We start from the raw sequence: 17,893 nt of genomic DNA on the forward strand, positions 1-17,893 counted from the left end.
CAGTGGGAGGAACAGACAGATACCTATGAAAATAATTATAGGCTAGATTTACCTGATGGCTCTCCTTTAATTATTTGGTAGCCTTTTGCATGCACATATATGGATGTACATCATAGAAAAGCAGCTTCTGCTGAGCACTTCTACCGGTGCTCACCAGTTGTTTAACTAGTGAATGATGCACAAAATTGCAGTAACACATTTCTTATAACACAGTGACTTTGGAATGTGTGTGCCTAAGATGATCTTTGCATGGTGGATCTAAATATTGCTCCTCTTCTCTTCTAGTTTGTGGAGACATCCATGGTCAGTTCTTTGACTTGATGAAACTGTTTGAAGTGGGAGGTTCTCCTGCCAACACGCGGTACCTCTTCCTTGGGGACTACGTGGACAGAGGGTACTTCAGCATTGAAGTAAGTTTCTAATTTCTGTTTTTGGCTGCAAAACTGCTTGCAGCCTACTATGTGTATGTAGCATCATAACTAGTTCAGGAATACTGAGGCTCTTTGTAAATACCAAATTCGTTTTGCTGGTGGTGTTTTTATAAAGGTTGCTTGGAATCCACCAAATCCCGCTATATCTCTGCTGGAAAGCTGACATAGAATGGACCTTGGTGCTAACTAGTGGCCATCCAAATATAGCAGAGAAGACAAGTCACTCTGCAGCTTGCACAACCTAAATAGGACGAATAGACGTGAGGTATTAGAAAAGAGACATAACAAAAAAACTAAACGAACAACCCATAGTTTAGTTTGACTGGTGGGTTTATTTGATCTGAGTTTCCTTGATGTGAAATTTTATGAAAATTGAAGGAGTGGATGGGAAATAAATGGACAAAAGGGCAGCACGTAACATGCTGTGCTGAAGAGAATAAGTTCTGTTTCGGTATGGCATGAAGGAGTGCATGATCTCTGGCTTTTGATGCAGCACTTGAATCCACAGAGAAATAGTGGTGCATGAGCGCCCAGTTGGTGGTGCTGAGACCCGGTGCAGACTCCAGCATCAGGTTGTAGAATACAGAGGTCAAATGACATCATCTTTAGTTGGCTAGTGAAAGAAACAGTGTCCTGTCCAACCTGTCCACCTTTGACTTGAAGCGAGTCAAATACCAGGTACAAATCCTTTGTTCCAGTGCTCATAAAACAAACTAGATTTTTTCTGCTGTTCGATGTTACTGCTTGATTTTTCAGACTGACAGATGAGGTGCACAGCTATTGAGTAAAACCTGATCTTGGATTTGTTTGTCTAGGTCATATTTGATCTAGTCATTGAGCAGTCAGTCAGAAGCCCTTGCAGCAGCTTTTGAGCTACAGCTTTGACCGCTTTTGCTGAAAAGTTCAGACTTGACCTCCCTCTGTGTCAAGGGAGAATGCCCATTATCTCTTGGAAGCAATATAGATCATATGATACATGTCTGTGTGTCTGATAGATAAGATGGCATCATGTGAGAACACATATACTGCTGTTTCATTCTACATACTATGTCTTAGTACACTGTTGCCATATTGATATAAAAATATATAATGCCAAGCAGCTAAGTTGTTTATAATGTGTAAAACGGATCAGTGCGTTATCTTGCCAGTGTTATATTAATAGTTTGAAGTTTCTTAAAAATAAAATACAGTAAAACTACTTTTGTTTTATTAGTTAATTTTAAAACTAATTTCAAATGTTAATAGAATCTTTTGGCACATTTTGCAAATAGAAATATCCTATTCAAAGTACAAATGTTCTAAAAACTTTAGAATTGCAAGGTTTTTTCACTCACCTGCCAAAAATCAATATAGTCAGGATTTAGACTCATACTGAAGTCAGCACTTTGATCATGATTTTTTTGAGCTTGAGTTCATGATTTTCTTAAAAACTGATCTGCAGTGAACTGTGAGCTAAGTCGTTGTTGTGAATTATCATACTGGATCACTTGGGGAAGGTTGGGAATGAGTGGAGGGAGAGCTTCACAGACTGAAACCATCGTGCAGCTCAGTCTTGAACTGCCATTTTTCAGTTGTGATAACCTCATTTATATCTCCTGTAGACTTCGACTGAGTCAAGTTGTATCCAGAAGAGGAAAGTTTTGTCTTCATTTCTATGTATATATACCTTTAATATAACAAATAGAACAATGGATTTGATTCAGCTTTCAAGTAATTGTCTGACAGTCTACCAAAATTTGTTCCAGGGCTATTACCGGTTAAAGACAATAGCAAGCCATATAAAACAAAGAAAAAAGCTCATGCATAGGGAATAAGCCCCTAAAAATTCTTCATTTAGCAACCTATGCCTATGTACTTAGCAAATTGTATTCTGAATTCAGTTTTTCCGTTCTGTAACACAACTTTTTCACTAGAAGCAGTACTGGCTTCTGCCAGTGCCAAAAAAATATCTCAGCTGTCACTTATATTATTTCTTTTTTATGTAAGGTTCTCAAATCACTTTTTTGTTTTTTGGTCACATAACTGATTTTCCCCACCTGTCACCTTGATTAAAGAATGCCTTTGAAAGGAAAGGCAGGTTTCTGTTTCGTAAGTGTATTTGGATGTAGAGCTGTGCATTCAGGCATGAACTCAGGACAATAAGTAGTGACAAGGAAAGGAAAATTGTGAAGAATGCAACTTGGTATTTAGAGGGGAAGGATGCTTTTGGTGGAGAGGGGGACCTGAGTACATATATCAGGCACCAGCTCTTGCCAGTACTTTGTGCTGGATAAGTCACAAACAACCTTAGCTTGGTCTTGGTGCATATTTCTACCACACCATAGTGATCTTTCTTCCATCGATCTGTTGACTCCCCTTTCTGCTATGTACATGAGACTATTGCAGTTCTGGGGTCTTTCCAAAAGAATTAAATAGCTAATCCAAGGTACTAATCACGAGTAATGTAAGCTTTAAAAAAATTTCCCCTTGATTGCCGTGTGATATCTAGCGTAAAAGTGACACCATTGAGCTTAGACCTAGCTGAGTTCTGATAGTGGGCGAGATAATCCTTCTCTGTGGGCTGCAAAGCATTTGTGATTCTTCTGGATGAAAGGTACTACATAATGCAAGCTATTATCATTAAGAACAGAGGAAGAAATTGCATAAGGTAGGTGGAAGGCATTTGATAATACAGAGGGAAAGAAAAGTATTTGTATAAGGAACTTGGCAGAAATGTCAGTCCTTGCCCTGTGTAGCTTTTGATCCAAGGGCTCCGTCCTTCACATGTGTGCTCCATTTTAACTGGAGTTAAGTTCGTTGCTTGAAGAGGGGGGGTCTGTTTTGTGTCTTTGAAATTAGTTCTAAGCGAGGGGTCACAGGATAAGAGACTAATAAAGAAATTACAACAGGTAAAATTAAAAAGTGTCAGTTGTAGGTAGAATGAGATGAGGTTTCTCAGCACAGATGGAATCTTTCTCCCATAGCTATGTTCTCTTTCCATTTGATCTTTTGTGAAAGCCTGGGCATTTCTTCACTTAAAATAACAAATTTCTGCAATCTGATGTGGTGTGGTTGTTTCTTTGGTTGTATGACTGATAACATTTTCCTGTTGTGCTTGCACTCTGCCAGGGGTTTTACTCCAGAGTAGAAAACCCTCAGTTCTCACGTTCAAACAAGTTTTATGGTCATGGAGAGTAAAAACCTAAATGATCAAAACAGAGGACTATTTTTAAATCCAAAGAATAGTTAGAGCATAAGTGGTTGTGCAGGAAGGAGTTGTAAGGAAGAATGACTAATCTCTACCTGAGTCTGAAAGCTCTCTTTTGAAAGGCAGACATAAATGCTGTTCAGTGTAAGGAGGAGTATACATACAGACTGTTTTTCATCACAGTCTTAGAAAAATTAGGGTAAATACCAACTGTAATGTATTAATAACATTGTGTAAATGAACTCTTGGAATTATTTTCTTTCTCAATCCCATAGAACAACATACAGGCTTAAATGTCCATTGATTATCGTAAGGTACATAGTCATAATTTTTGACAGAGCAAAGTTAAGATATGGAGAATTAAACCAATGTTCAAAATGAACAAAACTGGAGTTATGTTTTAGGGTTCAAAACATGGACACATCTTCATTTCCAGAATGCAAAGACTGAAATTCCAGGAGATAAAACCAGTTTTGTGGTATTTTCAGCAAGAACAAAGTGAGGGGTTTGGCATGAGTCTGGAATTTGACCATTGGACCTTGCACCAATTGAAAAAGCATCTGGTATTTTAGATGCTTCTGAACTCAGTGAACTGCTAGAAATGATTAACTAGTCTCTCTCAAGAAAAGAACTGCATATAAATAAATTCATATTAGTAAACTGCAGATGAAGTTAATGCTGGTGGAATTGTGTGTTTATTATCTCTCAAGTCTCTGCACTTTCTCGGAAGAACAAACACCTTCCAGTTTCCTCCATTGCTTTAGTGTGTTAATTTTTTCCAGTAAATATCTTGATTTAACGTACTTTGGGCTGGTCAGAAATAGTTCACTGGTGAAGTCAATAGGTTTTTCACTTCTCTCAGAGCAAAGAAATTTCCTGGACTTTAATTATCCTAAATTTTGTTGCCCTTTTCTTCTGTATACCAGTAGCAAATATGTTTTTCTGTAGCAAGAATTTCCATCTTCTAAGATTTTATATTTTTGCATGACGGTGCTCCTCAGAGCTGTGAATATTCACTAATTCAGTAAATTCAGATTATTTTTACATATATTAGATTCCCAGACGGGAACATCTGTGTGTCAGGGCCATCCTCACAGCTTGCCTGGTCCTGTGCCAGCTGTTCTCAGAATGAGTTACCAGCATACCAAGAACCCCTTTTGGCTGCAGGGAGAGAATATGGGATGGCACGATTTCCCCTGCACTGCTTGCATCTCTGCATGGGACCCATCTTCTCAGAGAACAACTGGGGCCAAGGCATGAGGTCTATAGAGGAGAGTTAGAAGCCAGCACTTGGATACCTGTTTAGAAAGTACTAGCCATAAGAATGAGAGGGACATTTAAGAAAAAGAATTTCCTGGTCATTTTTTGGTTTAAAGGAGATTCTTTTTTTTTTTTGATATTTTGAGGTACTTTTAAAGGCTGAAATGGGAGTAATGTGGTCTAAACATTAGAAAAGAGTATAAGCTGAGTAGCAGTGTTTTGCAGATGATCACTTCTAATAAAATCATCTAGGAGACTAGCTATGAGAGAGTCATGCAATAATTGAAGTCTGAAGGTGCTAAAGTACCATGCATGGGTCAAAATGAGATCCCCAAGTAGCTTGGAATATTCAACAGATGTTTGTAAAAAAATAAACAGAAGTTGAGTGATCAGAATGAAATCCTTGAACGTTTTGGAAACAGCTAAGACCTTGACCATGAGGAATGAATTCACTGTTCCTTCACACAAAGTCTATTTCCACAGCATTAGCCTTTTTAATTTTTAAATATGCAACCTGTATGTACAAGAGCACTGGTTTTAGAAACACAAAAAAACCCGGTTAATAAAAGAGCAGGATGAAATGCCCTGGAAGTTGTGGGGAAAAAAGAATGAAACCCTAGTTGTAATGAAGAAAATACATTTTTTATTTTCAGTAATGTTCAGAATTTTCTTTCTCTGTGCTCAAGGGATAATAGTTCAGAAGTGGCAATAAGTTGCATCTTGTGTGAGTATTCTGGTTACAGATGCAATGTATCTTTATTTGTCTCTGAAATATAGCTGTAATAAATAGTCACACCAGTAGTGTGAATGCAGTTATGTGTGTAAAAAGGTACTTGGTCTCCAGGATAGTTACGCCATTTTAGAAAGCTGCGTCTGTATTCGGTAGTGTGATGGTATCGTTATTTCAGTGCATTTAAAAGTAATGCGATTTTCATGTTTAGATGAGGTGTGTGTGATGAGGAACTGTGCCTGTGTACTGTTAGACAGGTCACAGAGCATCAGTAGAGGCCTTAGCAATGTGTGGGTCAAACTATCCTTTTGAGTACAAATTATCTCACCCTTATTCACACTTAATTCATCTCATGGGGGAAGCCCAATGCTGTCAGTCATTTGGAGGGAGAGTTCATCCTTTGTTTCCCATACAAAGCCACACAACTAAAAGAGTGAGCTGCATCTCTTTCTTCCTAGCACGACCAGTGCAAGAGCACCCAGAAGCAAGCACTGTGTTACAGGTGGTGCTGTGGTTGCATTTGAGTGGCAATGGTGACGATTTCTCAAGGCTCCTTGTTTTAAGGAGATAAACATAACTCGAGATGTGTGGAAGAGCTCTTGGTTTTCCTTTTCAGGACGGGCTGAGATGTCACGCTGTGCAAAGGCTCAAATTCAACATGCAACAGTGGAGTTAAATCCCAAGTCCTTTTTGAAAATATGTACCTTTGGCTTACACAGTGCTTAACTGCACAGACCTTTTCTTTCCTGATGATGAGGCTGCCAGAACCTCAGCAGGAAAACAGCTTGACTATAGGAGCTGGGAGGTGGACAGATTACCTCTTTGCTACAAATTTAACATATTTGCTATTTCAACAGCTGAAAGACTCTAAACAAGTAAGCAGTGATTCAGCTTGAGGGCTGGCATTAAGAGATGTAACTCTTTTTACAAAATGTAGTTGTTTTGATAGGATGGAAAGAAATGGGCCAGAAATACCTTACAGATGTCCAGATCACAAGGTCCCTGCTGTACATTTTGCATTGAGTTACAGCAGAGGTGATGTATGGTATGTTCTTAATGAAAAAGTTGAAGAGGGAAAAAAAAAAGATATTTTAAAATTTTACTGCTGGGAAGCAGCATTACCAAATAATTAAGGACCATAAGCTCAGATTTTTGACAAGGGCAATTTATCATAAATCTTTTGACTTCAGTAAGAATTATGATAAGCAATTCACTAGTAGAAAAAAAATGAAAACCAGAATGTTTGCTCATGATATGTTGTTTGGGCATAAATTTTTTGTATGTAGATGACTGCAAGTTGAAAAGCCATGAAAATTGTTGCCCTCATATTTGCTGTTTAGTTTGCATGGAAAAAACTCCAACCATCTGCTAATTAGCTCTTGTTTACTATTACAACATTAGTTCACTGGACTACTGAAAAGGGGGAAAATTAAAGGAATTATTTAAACAAAATAAGCCTTTGATATGGCACTACTGAAAACAACACAAAATGTAAATGGTGAGCTTACATTATTTGAATAGTGGTAGGGAAACAGAACTTTCTGGGCTGTACTGATTCTCTGTTATCTTCTCAGTCTGATTTTCATGAGTACTTCAAAGGAAGCATAGAAATAAAAGAAAAAATAAGTCTATGATAAGCAAATGTAGAGATCTATCCATAGAAGGTAGTCAAAAAGATAAAAATTCCATCTTTCCCGATTTTTGCTGGTTCCCAAATCTGGATGATAAAATTTTAAGTACCTGGTGCTTGTTTTAATCTTGCCAAGGCTTTATGAAAATGAAAAACTTAGTTATGAGGGCAATGTAAACTAGCTTTTTTTTTTTTATATATGTCACTTCATCTAATCACTAATCATTGTACTTTTCTAAAGGTGCTTTGGCAGGATTAGAAGCTCTAAGGTAACTTAGATACAACTTTAAAAGCTGGTACTCTTTTTACATAAATGGAGGTGTCACTTTAAACTTTCTGTCTCATAGCATTTACATCAAATTTTTGCATCAGCCAGTAAGGTCAAAGAAGTGGAAGGTTCTGGAAATTTTTGGAGGAATTAACAAGTCACCATCAGAGACAGAGAATTGCTCTATTGGTGTGGAGAAGTGCAGGTTTCCTTCCCCACTGGAGCGAAACCCTCAAAACCAAGTCTACTGGAGATTACACAGGGAGAGAAGACTTTCCCCAGGCACACACTTTGGGATGTTTGTGGACCACAGCAGATGATTCCTTTGACCTAACACCATAATTTCACACTGATTACATTAGCATGATCTACCTGGCGTTCTGACATCTCACTTCCTGCAGTGGCAGTAGCACCTGAGAGGCGCAAGACTTTGCATGAGCTGGGAGGAGGATGCATGTGTTTTTGCTGGTTTCCCCTGGCTGTAGACCCTCTGAGTAGAACAGAAATTACGGAGAAAGAACAGACAGAGCATTCAGGTGTTTACGTGTAATAAATTCAAGACAAAGAGTAGTAATATAAAATCCCTGCTGCTGTATGATTATCTATGGATAGTGTGAGTACAAACATAAACACGTTGCATCCTTTTTTCTTTTCTTTTGTTTTATAAGTTGAGGACTGTGTAACAAACAAGGGAGCTGAAATCTACATGTTGAGATGATTAAAGTAATTACTCTGTTTTTCAAGACACACTGAATTGTAGAAGGGAATTCACACTGTCTAATGTAGAGGCATTACACTGACAACAATGCTGATTTTGTTCTAAGCTGAAGCCATGGTTAGAGTACCTTCTGAATTTCCAATATTGATTATTAAGTTAAATATTTTTTTTTTTTCCAAACAGAACAGAGGGGAGTGTTAGGAAGTAGCTGTAAATGAAAGTGGGGTCTTTTGACACCTTTTATTTCTTGTGCAACATTTCTGCGGTTCATGGAAAAGCTTGGAGGAAAAATTGTTCAGTCTTCTAGCTCCTGTTTTTGTGAGGCCATTGTGGTCTGTACAGTGTTCTTGCAGGTGATGGGCTCATCTCATGGGATGAGTGGATCTTATTTCCATCAGCTTTCTTGGAGCTGTGGGTTTGTTTTCAAAACAACTGTTTTAATTGGGTGGTTTAGAGAGGTCTGAGCAGAGCTTAGCCTCTCTAAGTCTTTTTTTTTAATCTTTAAAAACATGTCTAGAAGAATTGTCATATCAAATAGAAATCTTCAGGAAAGAGAAATTTATAGTAGGAGCTTTGTAGTAACTGCATTTAATGCAAGAGCTTTGTGGATTTTTTTTCCCCAGTTATAAATACAGAACAATGTTAAGTGAAAAATGAACAAGCATTCATGTAAAAACTCTGTAATACTGAAAGCTGAGGTATTTCCTGAAGTATGGGTTAAATTGTTCTGAGGCAACTTTTCCTTAAGCCAGGAAACACCGATCTTCCGGTGAAATTGTTTCCACAGAAGGTTTCTGCCTAACCTTCCAGGTGGAGAGCACACAGGTCATTTTAGAGATGCAGAGCAGTTGCTGTTTTGAGAGCTGGGGCTGCCGAAGGCAGCGCACAGCTGACCAGGGAGGTGACACTCAGCAAAACAGTAAAACTATCATAATATACCGATATGGATTTCATCCAATCCAGGTTGAAGTGCAGAGAAATGCTTGCATGCAGTGTATGAAGAATAAAGTTAATTGGTTGAAAATAAATGTTTCACATAGAATACTTTTTTTTCTGCTATTTTTTGTGGTGGAGGGGAACATAAGTTGTTGAGTTATTAATTATAAATTCTATTTTTCTTTCTTGTTTCTGATTCACAGTGTGTGCTGTACTTGTGGGCCTTGAAAATCCTTTACCCAAAAACACTGTTTTTACTTCGTGGGAATCATGAATGTAGACATTTAACAGAGTATTTCACATTTAAGCAAGAATGTAAGTCTACCTCAGTCTTTTTCCTCTTAACTCCTTTTTCAACAACTTAATTTCTTATTTTATGAGTATTCGATACTGCTTCACCTTCAGTGATTTTTCATGTACTTTTCATATTAACTGTCATTAATTTTAAATTGTAATTAGTGTTCCCTGAGAGGGCAGTCATCTCTCAGTGGTGTGGAAAGGAAGGGGTCAGACTCTTTACAGAACAGGTGGCGACCGACCATCGGTACAAACTCAGGGGTTTCCTCAAGTAGGTATCGAGACACTTCAGCTTGTCACCCTGGCCTGGGAAGCATCCTGTGGCTGCTGTGGGGCTATCTGGGCCTGGATGCTCTTGGCAAACTGTGCTGCTGCTGAGAGTTTGCTGCCCCACGCAGCGACCTGGCAGCAAAACCTGCTGGCACGCAGCTCTGGCACCTCTGGGACAGATCCCCCCATCACTAGGGAAGGAGGTGGCATCTCACTGCGCCTCGTCTGCAGCAGGAGAAAAATGCAAGGAGATTTATTTTGTTTTTTCTTTTTCCTTTAAGTATGGCATTTTCACATTTACCCTGAAAGTTAGCTTAAACTTTTCAGTATACTCTTTTTATATGAATTCCTTTCTGTGTTGCAAGAAAGGATGCAATGACACATAAAAGCTCATTAGATGTAGACCTTCACCTGCACAATGAAGCTTTTATTTTTTCCTGTGGCACTGTAAGCTAAAGCTATTGCCACAAGTCTATGTTTTGTTTTTGACGTCAAGGATAAAGGAAATGTTAATTGGCTCAAAGGCTTCATGGTTTACTGAGTTTAGTATGCATATTGGTAAATTAACATTTCAGCTTCTATGTACCACCTCATGCATTTAATAATGGCTTTTCTGTAGATAATTAATTATAAGGGACTGGGCTAAAATTCTGTCTACTTCATAGAGAGTATATTGAGTGATAATGTAATAGATGATAACCATTCAGCAGATGTTTTAAGGCTTGCTGTACAGATTTCATGGCAGACTATAATGGTATATGAAATTGTTTATTTACAGATTTTTAGAAAAATTATAATAAACTTGGCAGAGCTTTTATTAATTTAATCTCAGAGCATGAAGAATTTTTCCAGAGGTGAATAACAGTTGTTTACTGCCTGCAATTTTTTGCATGAAGTAAACTTGGGGTACAGTCCTCAGTGCAAGATAGAGTAGTGAGAGCAAGATCGAGATATTAAGCATATTCTTTTTTCTTCTTAAATGTTAATGGCACTTTCTGATACCATCTTAATCTTTAAAAGGTAAAATCAAATATTCAGAACGTGTATATGATGCTTGCATGGATGCCTTTGACTGCCTTCCCTTGGCTGCTCTGATGAACCAACAATTCCTGTGTGTACATGGTGGCTTGTCTCCGGAGATCAACACCTTAGATGACATTAGAAAAGTAAGTCTTTTCAGTATTATCTATTAGCACAATGTAAGCACACCGTCCAATGATTCCTTGTGCCCTGTTAGGAATTCTGCACTTTCTTGGAGAAGATATAAAAATAGCTCTAGAAAAACCTCAAATACTTAGAGGATATAAAAAGGAGGTATCGTTTGATTGCAATGAGTGTAATGAGTATTTGTTCTAAAATAGTAGAGAGCTTCATTCTCAATAGGTCCCGCCACATTTTTAATAGTTCTGCACGTGAGTGCCTAGCAAATTGTCTAAGTGAGGCTTAGTAAGTTTGTGTTTGTGTGTACTCTTGTGTTCTGAGAATTTCTCAGAAATTTCATGAAAGTTCGGAGAAAAATGTCAAACAGTTTCTTCACATAATCCAGTATTGTTACATGTTATCAAGGATTAATTTCCTTTCAGATGTTTTGTACAAGAGATTTCAGTTGATATTTCTAAAAGGAGATATTTAAACTATTCATTTTTAGTGATTCCAGCAGGAAAAAAAAATCTTGTTTCGTGTTTGCAGTTTGAGACTTGCAAATGTGGATATATACTTCTGAGCCTTAAAGTTACTAAAAGATAATTTGTATTCTGAGGTTAGTTTGTAGTCTATTAAAAAATTAATACAGTTTAAAAACAAAACCAAAAAAAACCCCACCACAAACTTGAGCTAGTAATTACATATTTTGCTTTAAAAGCAATTAGCTTAAGATATTAACTGCACTTTAAAAAATTACTGAACGTAAAGTTTTGTTTCTGAGGTAAAGGTTCACTATCTCAGCAAACAGAAATACTCCCTGCCTAAAAATTAGCTAGCTTTGCAGCAACATAATGGCAGAGTAAAGGTGTTTAGCTCTCAGATTCTAGATTAGGTTCATTAACATCTTCACCCAACCCAGGAGATTTATTCATCTTTGGCAATCAGCAGAAATTGGGTTTACATATTTATGAATTTTTGCTTAATTTAAATGAATTGTAATTGTATAAGGATTAATTGGAGAGGGCTGAAATAAGGTAGGAGTGTAGGTATGCTGTGAATATTTCAAGATGAGAACACGAAGGTAAAATTGCAAAGGTCTCTTATTAAAACTTCTTAACTGTGTGTTAAACATATAAAACCAATTTTTAATCTTTAGAATTTTTTGGAGGCAGGGGAAGGACTGTTAGGTATGCTGCTGAATCATTTCTTGATCTTTCCTGGTCAGTGCAGAGAATGTTTTCGACTGCAAGCCTTATTCAAACATCCATCTTAACAGGGGTGTTCTTATATGGAAGAGTTCTTGGAGATAACAGGTGGTGGTTTTGTATTAAAGAGTTCTTGCAGGAGAATACTGATTTTTATTATTTCCCGATTTTGCTGTATTTCGGCTTATTTGCAGTGTGATTCTATATGATTTGAAGTTTTAAATACATACAGTCAGGCCAGAAAGGAGGTTTTAGCTGCTTAATTAGGGTTAAGGCTATGAAACCAGCAAGAATGTCATGACAAGATGCTGTAATGCAGAGATACTGGCTTGATATTTAAATACAACTTTTTTCTGAAAAGGTACAGAAGTCAAAATGGTCAATAGCTACTTGCTTTGAAGTAGCTATTGTATTTTTTTCTTGAGATGTCTCACATAAATCGAGTGCCATAAGGTTTGAAAAATTACAAAATACAGAAATAGTATATTCTCCTTTGCCCACTGGACTGCCTGCAAAAACCAGTAGAAAAGGGGGGAAAAAAGCAAACAAAAATTTATGTAGAATGGGAATCTACTGTCTGTCTTAATTTTCAATTATATCTGTTCCTTCTCCTTTTTGTCAGTCTTAGGAAGGAATGTTTACTGTTATTCAAAATCCATTGCTTTAAAGCTGAAAAACAGATTGCTTTGGGTCTCTTATTTGCCTGCCCATGGAATGAAAACCAGTAATTTTGCTTCAATGTTTCTGTGATACATAGTTGAAAGAAGTTAGTATTTCTTTGTCTCCTATTTTTCTTAGTTAGATCGATTCAAGGAACCACCTGCATATGGACCTATGTGTGACATCCTGTGGTCAGACCCGTTGGAGGACTTTGGAAATGAGAAGACTCAGGAACACTTTACTCACAACACAGTCAGAGGGTGCTCATACTTCTACAGGTGATTACTGCTTTGAATAGATTTCTGTAGGTGAACTTGTTCTGTTTTTACAGTATAAATGTCTGCTTGAACTTTGTAGCACTATTTAGGCCTTTTTTCTGCAGGCTAGCCTTGCTTTCAGATAAATCCATGCTCATTTTATTTGCACCTCTTTCTTTAAGGCACAACTGGGAAATGCTAAATGACTTAATTTTATTCCCCAAAGCCTTGTTTTTTGCTTATTTCTGTTCTTGTAAGTTAGATAATTAATGTGTCACTTCTAAAACTGCATTTCTAGTTTGAAAATTAGAACTTAATTTCAAATGAAAGGTGCCAGCACTGGAAAACTGATTACCTATGTTCTGCAGGGTAAGTAAAAATTGTGATTTCACCCTCACAGGTCCTTTTTTTTCCTCTCAGTTTGATGAAACTTTTGTTTATGTTTGGGAATAATTCTTCCCAAGAAATTCAGGATTTGAATAGCGTTGTTAAATGGGACTGAATGAGCTGAAATGCAGACAAGTGCCCGTAACATTCTTGAAGAAACATGTATGGACTTAAATGCAAAGATGCCAAGTTGTAGTTTCTCTTTGAAATTATTGCTTTCTATTGATTTTTGTTAATAAAATGTAACTGTGAAAACATTCCTGGAAAAAAGTAATAGTAACGGGGATAGAAAGACATCTAAAGCAAATCTGCCTATTAGTTTGTGACTATTTCAAGGAAGCTTTCTTCTCTGGTTCTTTACCATAATTGTTCTTTAATTATGGGAGTTTTTTATCTCATTCCGTAATGAGTCAGAAGACTGTCTCCTGTACAGCAGAGGAGAGGATTTCCTTGGGTGCTGAGGAATGTCCCACTGTCTCCTCTTTGGCAATGCACAGGGAGACCAAAGCAAGCCACAAACGGTTCCCATTTCCTGGTTCTGCCTGGGTGCTGACTGCTGCCTTTGTCCATTCCCAGTGGCAGGCAGGTTGGTTTGTACGCCGAGTCCTGTGGACACCAGGCAGAAGACATCCCCATAGGGGTGCTTGAGCTGGTGATCAAGAACCTCTCAAGCATTGCTTCCATTCTCTCTTCATCATAGGATCAGCCTGTGTTACCTCATGAGCAGTGGTAGTGATTACGTTGTACCTTTCTCTGATGATGTGGGGATTGTGAGGGATTTGAGTTCCTTTTTTGTTTGTTGGGTTTTTTTGTTATGGTAGTTAAGAAAAACATACGAGGACACCAGAATAGCAAAAGTAGCAGGGGAGGAGGTTAAATGGCAAAATGAGCAATGTATTCAGTGAAATCTTAATTAAAAACATAATTTTTGTTCAGGAGAAATGTGAAGATGCTATTGAAATGTTAAGAGGTTGTTGAACGTTTTGAAGGGAAGAAGTTCTGTTTCAGCCCATGCTAGCAACACCCAAGTCTAAGTTTTCTCAACAAACTCAGCAGAAGGAAGGAATCCAGCTCTTTTAATTGTCTTAGGAAATCTCACCTTGAACACAGCTGACCTCTAACTGTTTAGTAAGATGTCAAAAGTAAATCAGTGGCTTCCAGCAGTAACCAGGTGTGACAGAGCCACTGGAACGAGCCTCCTTGTTGGTAGCGTTAGCAGGAAGGGAACAGATGGTTTGATGTTTAGAAATGAGTTTTCCTAGTCCTTTCGTGGAGCTGTAATTGCTGCAGTGTGGGAACAGGCTGAGAACGAAGCAGTTTGCTCTGCAGCCTGGGCTGCCAGCAACCACCTTTTTGGGCAGGTCATACCGCCGCCTCCGGATCGATAACGTCTGGAAGGTGCTCAATAGATGTGTTTGGGCTCATTATGAAAGGGAGTGTCAAAGTGTTGCAAACAATTGATCTGTGCAGAAATGGGCTTATGACTGAGAGAAAATCATTCCTTTTCCTCTCAGCAGCACCAGAGTGTGCGTGGGACTCCCCGGTACTGTGCAAAGGGAGTAATAGTGATTTCCCCTTGTGAAAAGCCTGGCAAGCATGCCTTGTGCTTAAATACAGAGCTGTGTATTTAGTGGAACGTCTTTTAGATTTTAAGTTAGGCTTTTTTCAGAGGCCTGCTTCATACAGTTACCATAAAATTTCCTTTATAATATGTATCAGTTTCCCCCAGAAAATATATCAGACCTAGTCTGTGTCCTTGCTCATGTTCAGAAAAGTGCCTGTTTCAGGAGAAGAAGAAATATTTAGAAGACACCTAATTGTCAGGTCATGTGTGAGGGACATATAACTGCATAATGATTCAAGGAGACAACTGGCTTCGAGTCACGTTATCTGAGATTATGTAAAGGCAAATATTCTTTTTAAAAGAAGTGCCCAGTTGCTCTGGAAGGTGACTAATTGCTTACCTAATGATTATACCTGGCAGAAAAAGTTATCCATCAGTATAAAGTGTCTTAATTTTCCTTGCCTTTTCTAGTTACTTACTGAGAAAAGAAAGGAATTTCCCTAAACAGGCAGCTCAACTTGTAAAGGAAGGACTGACTTATGCAGTCCTCCCTCAAGAATGTCTGTTAATAGGATGACTTTGTTTATTCTTCAGTGAATAAAATGGTGCAGTAACTCTCAGGCATTTCTATAAGAAACAGGTTGGACATCAGGAAGAATTTCTTCACTGAAAGGGTGGTCAGGCATTGGAAGGGCTGCCCAGGGAGGTGATGGAGTCACCATCCTTGGACGTGTTCAAGAAACAACTGGACGTGGCCCTTAGTGCTGTGGTCTAGTTGACAAAATGGTGATTCATCAAAGGTTGGACTTGATGATCTTGGAGGTCTTTTCCAACCTTAATGATTCTATGATTCTATGGTATTTGACTTGGCAAGATAAACTCCTACTTATCATCTTGAGAATGGCTTCTTTCAGTGATTAGAAAGCTTCAAGAGGTCAGCTGGATTTTTTTTCTCTCTGAAAATACTACTGAGTTATGGAGAGACAGCCACTAAGCAGGTTTAGGCCTTTGTTGAGATGTGGGGAAAATTCTCCCTTTTCTAAGCCATACAAGGACAGGGAATGTCATCATTTGCATGAGATTTACTGTATGGATGAAGAATTAAAATATTCTTTGGTCACATTTGGACATGAAAATTTGTTATCATCCAACTTGTTTCATTTCCCTTGTGTCTAAGCTGTGGTGAAGAATGTTGAGAGTTTGGTTGTACTACTGACTTAATTAGCAGTGTCTTACCCTATGCAAAGTATATCAAGGGCTTCCTATCAGGGCTAAGCACGTGTGCAAGCTTAACACTTGCTTTCTGGGATCATTTATGTGGTTAAGACTTGGTTAATTACTGTTGACAAGAGCATGAGATGGCATGAGCATGGCCAAAGTCAATGGCTGACCTCAGAAGTAGAGCAGATACTCAGAAGTTGTGTGCAGGCATGGTGCTCCAGTAGCTAGGGTTTTCTTAGTGGATTGAATATCAGTTCTTAAGCAATATAAGGTTATAAAGCTTTGAGCTTTATAAAGCTGTTTGGCTGTTGACTACTTTGTTACATTTTTCCAAAGCAAAAAAAACCCAAAGGCAGAAATGGCTAGCATTGGCAAGAGTGACTAGCACTGCAGGCTCCTCTAGGAACTTCATTTGCCAGTGAATTAGCCACTTGGTAACTGTGAAATGGTTCAGCCTTACAGATATTCTGGGGTAGAGCAATAATTTTAGCCCTGCAAGTACATTATTTCAGTGATGTGCTTGATATCCAAGTTAAGTTTGTGAGTATGCAAAGACTAGAGAAATGTCTGCTAAAAGCTTTTGAAAACTGTAGTGTGTTTCAGCTCAGGGTGGAAGGCACAGTTGTATGAATTTTTTCTTTTTTTCAGTAGCAGCATTTTAAACAGATTCTTTTGCCCACTTTTCCACTCTTCCTTCTCCCAGGCCAGAAGGTTTTTGCTGCCTTCACGTTATCTGCCCAGATGTACTGGTAGAATTGCTTGTGTGCTCCATCAGACCTGGGACACATCCAGTTTTAAAAGAATGACTCTGCAAAAAAGATATGTGTTTATTTGTTCTGATGCCATGCAGTTCCCTGCTCTACTTTCCAGTGCAGCTCTGCAGACAGCACAGCACTAGCAAGAAAAAGCAAGTAGAAAGGGATGTTCTGGGAGCTGCTTAAGGAGGCACAGCAACAAAAGCATTTGCCTTTGGAAACTCAAGTGTGAGGCCAAATGGGCTTTGCTGAAAACCTATTTATATATGTGCATGTAATCTTAGAGAAGCTTTTTGACTGAATTTCAATGTCCTCTTTTTAAAGAAATGTTTACACCTCTGTTTTAATGATACGATGAAGGATATGAAAAAAATTATATTAATTCCATCCAATTTTTCCGGTAGTTGGCGGAAGAACAATTTGAAAACATTTGCCATTTTGGTTCATATTAGCAAAGTATTGCTTTTCTTTCCATTACTTCCAAAACTGCGTAGAAGTAATCAGTGATTATGCAAAAGAGACCTCAGAACTAGTAAACTGTGCATGAGGCATTTTAATGAAAGAAGGATGTCAAAGCAGGGAATATCACAGTTACATACTCCGTGGGGAATAACATCTCTCTAGTTTAGCAGAGGGGTATTTTGTTTTCTCCGTGAGTCACCGCTCTTCCATGATTCAGCATGACACACGAAGGCAGAAGGCTGGGTCGCTCTGGAAAAGCCTGTTGCGTGGGGGATTTCTGTTTGTTTGTTTTCCCTCTTGGCCAACTGCTTTATTTCTGGCTCATCTGAATTACAGTCTGGGCTCTGCAAAGCAGGGCAAGAAGAAGAGTGTTTCTGGAAGGGTAGCAAAACTAGTAGAGAAACTAGTAGGGAATTTGATTACAAGACAATCATTTTCATTAGAAAGTCATTAGAAGTCATTTCTGTTAAAGTTTGTTTCTGCTAACTTTTGCCATGGTCTCCATTTTGTTG

General features: G+C 38.2%; 1 protein-coding gene across 3 annotated transcripts in view; it reads left to right on the forward strand.

Moving 5' to 3' along the window:
* PPP3CA (protein phosphatase 3 catalytic subunit alpha) overlaps nucleotides 1-17,893 on the forward strand; it is a 189,807-nt gene that overhangs the window by 135,536 nt on the left and 36,378 nt on the right. For all 3 annotated transcript variants that reach the window (XM_032685817.1, XM_032685818.1, XM_032685819.1), the window contains exons 3-6: nucleotides 286-410; nucleotides 9,364-9,475; nucleotides 10,748-10,893; nucleotides 12,874-13,013. In XM_032685817.1, the coding sequence (XP_032541708.1) occupies nucleotides 286-410; nucleotides 9,364-9,475; nucleotides 10,748-10,893; nucleotides 12,874-13,013 (523 nt within the window). The remainder of the gene's footprint in view (nucleotides 1-285; nucleotides 411-9,363; nucleotides 9,476-10,747; nucleotides 10,894-12,873; nucleotides 13,014-17,893) is intronic.

Source organism: Chiroxiphia lanceolata, chromosome 4, assembly GCF_009829145.1.
Source record: "Chiroxiphia lanceolata isolate bChiLan1 chromosome 4, bChiLan1.pri, whole genome shotgun sequence".
NCBI classification, from domain to species: Eukaryota; Metazoa; Chordata; class Aves; order Passeriformes; family Pipridae; genus Chiroxiphia; species Chiroxiphia lanceolata.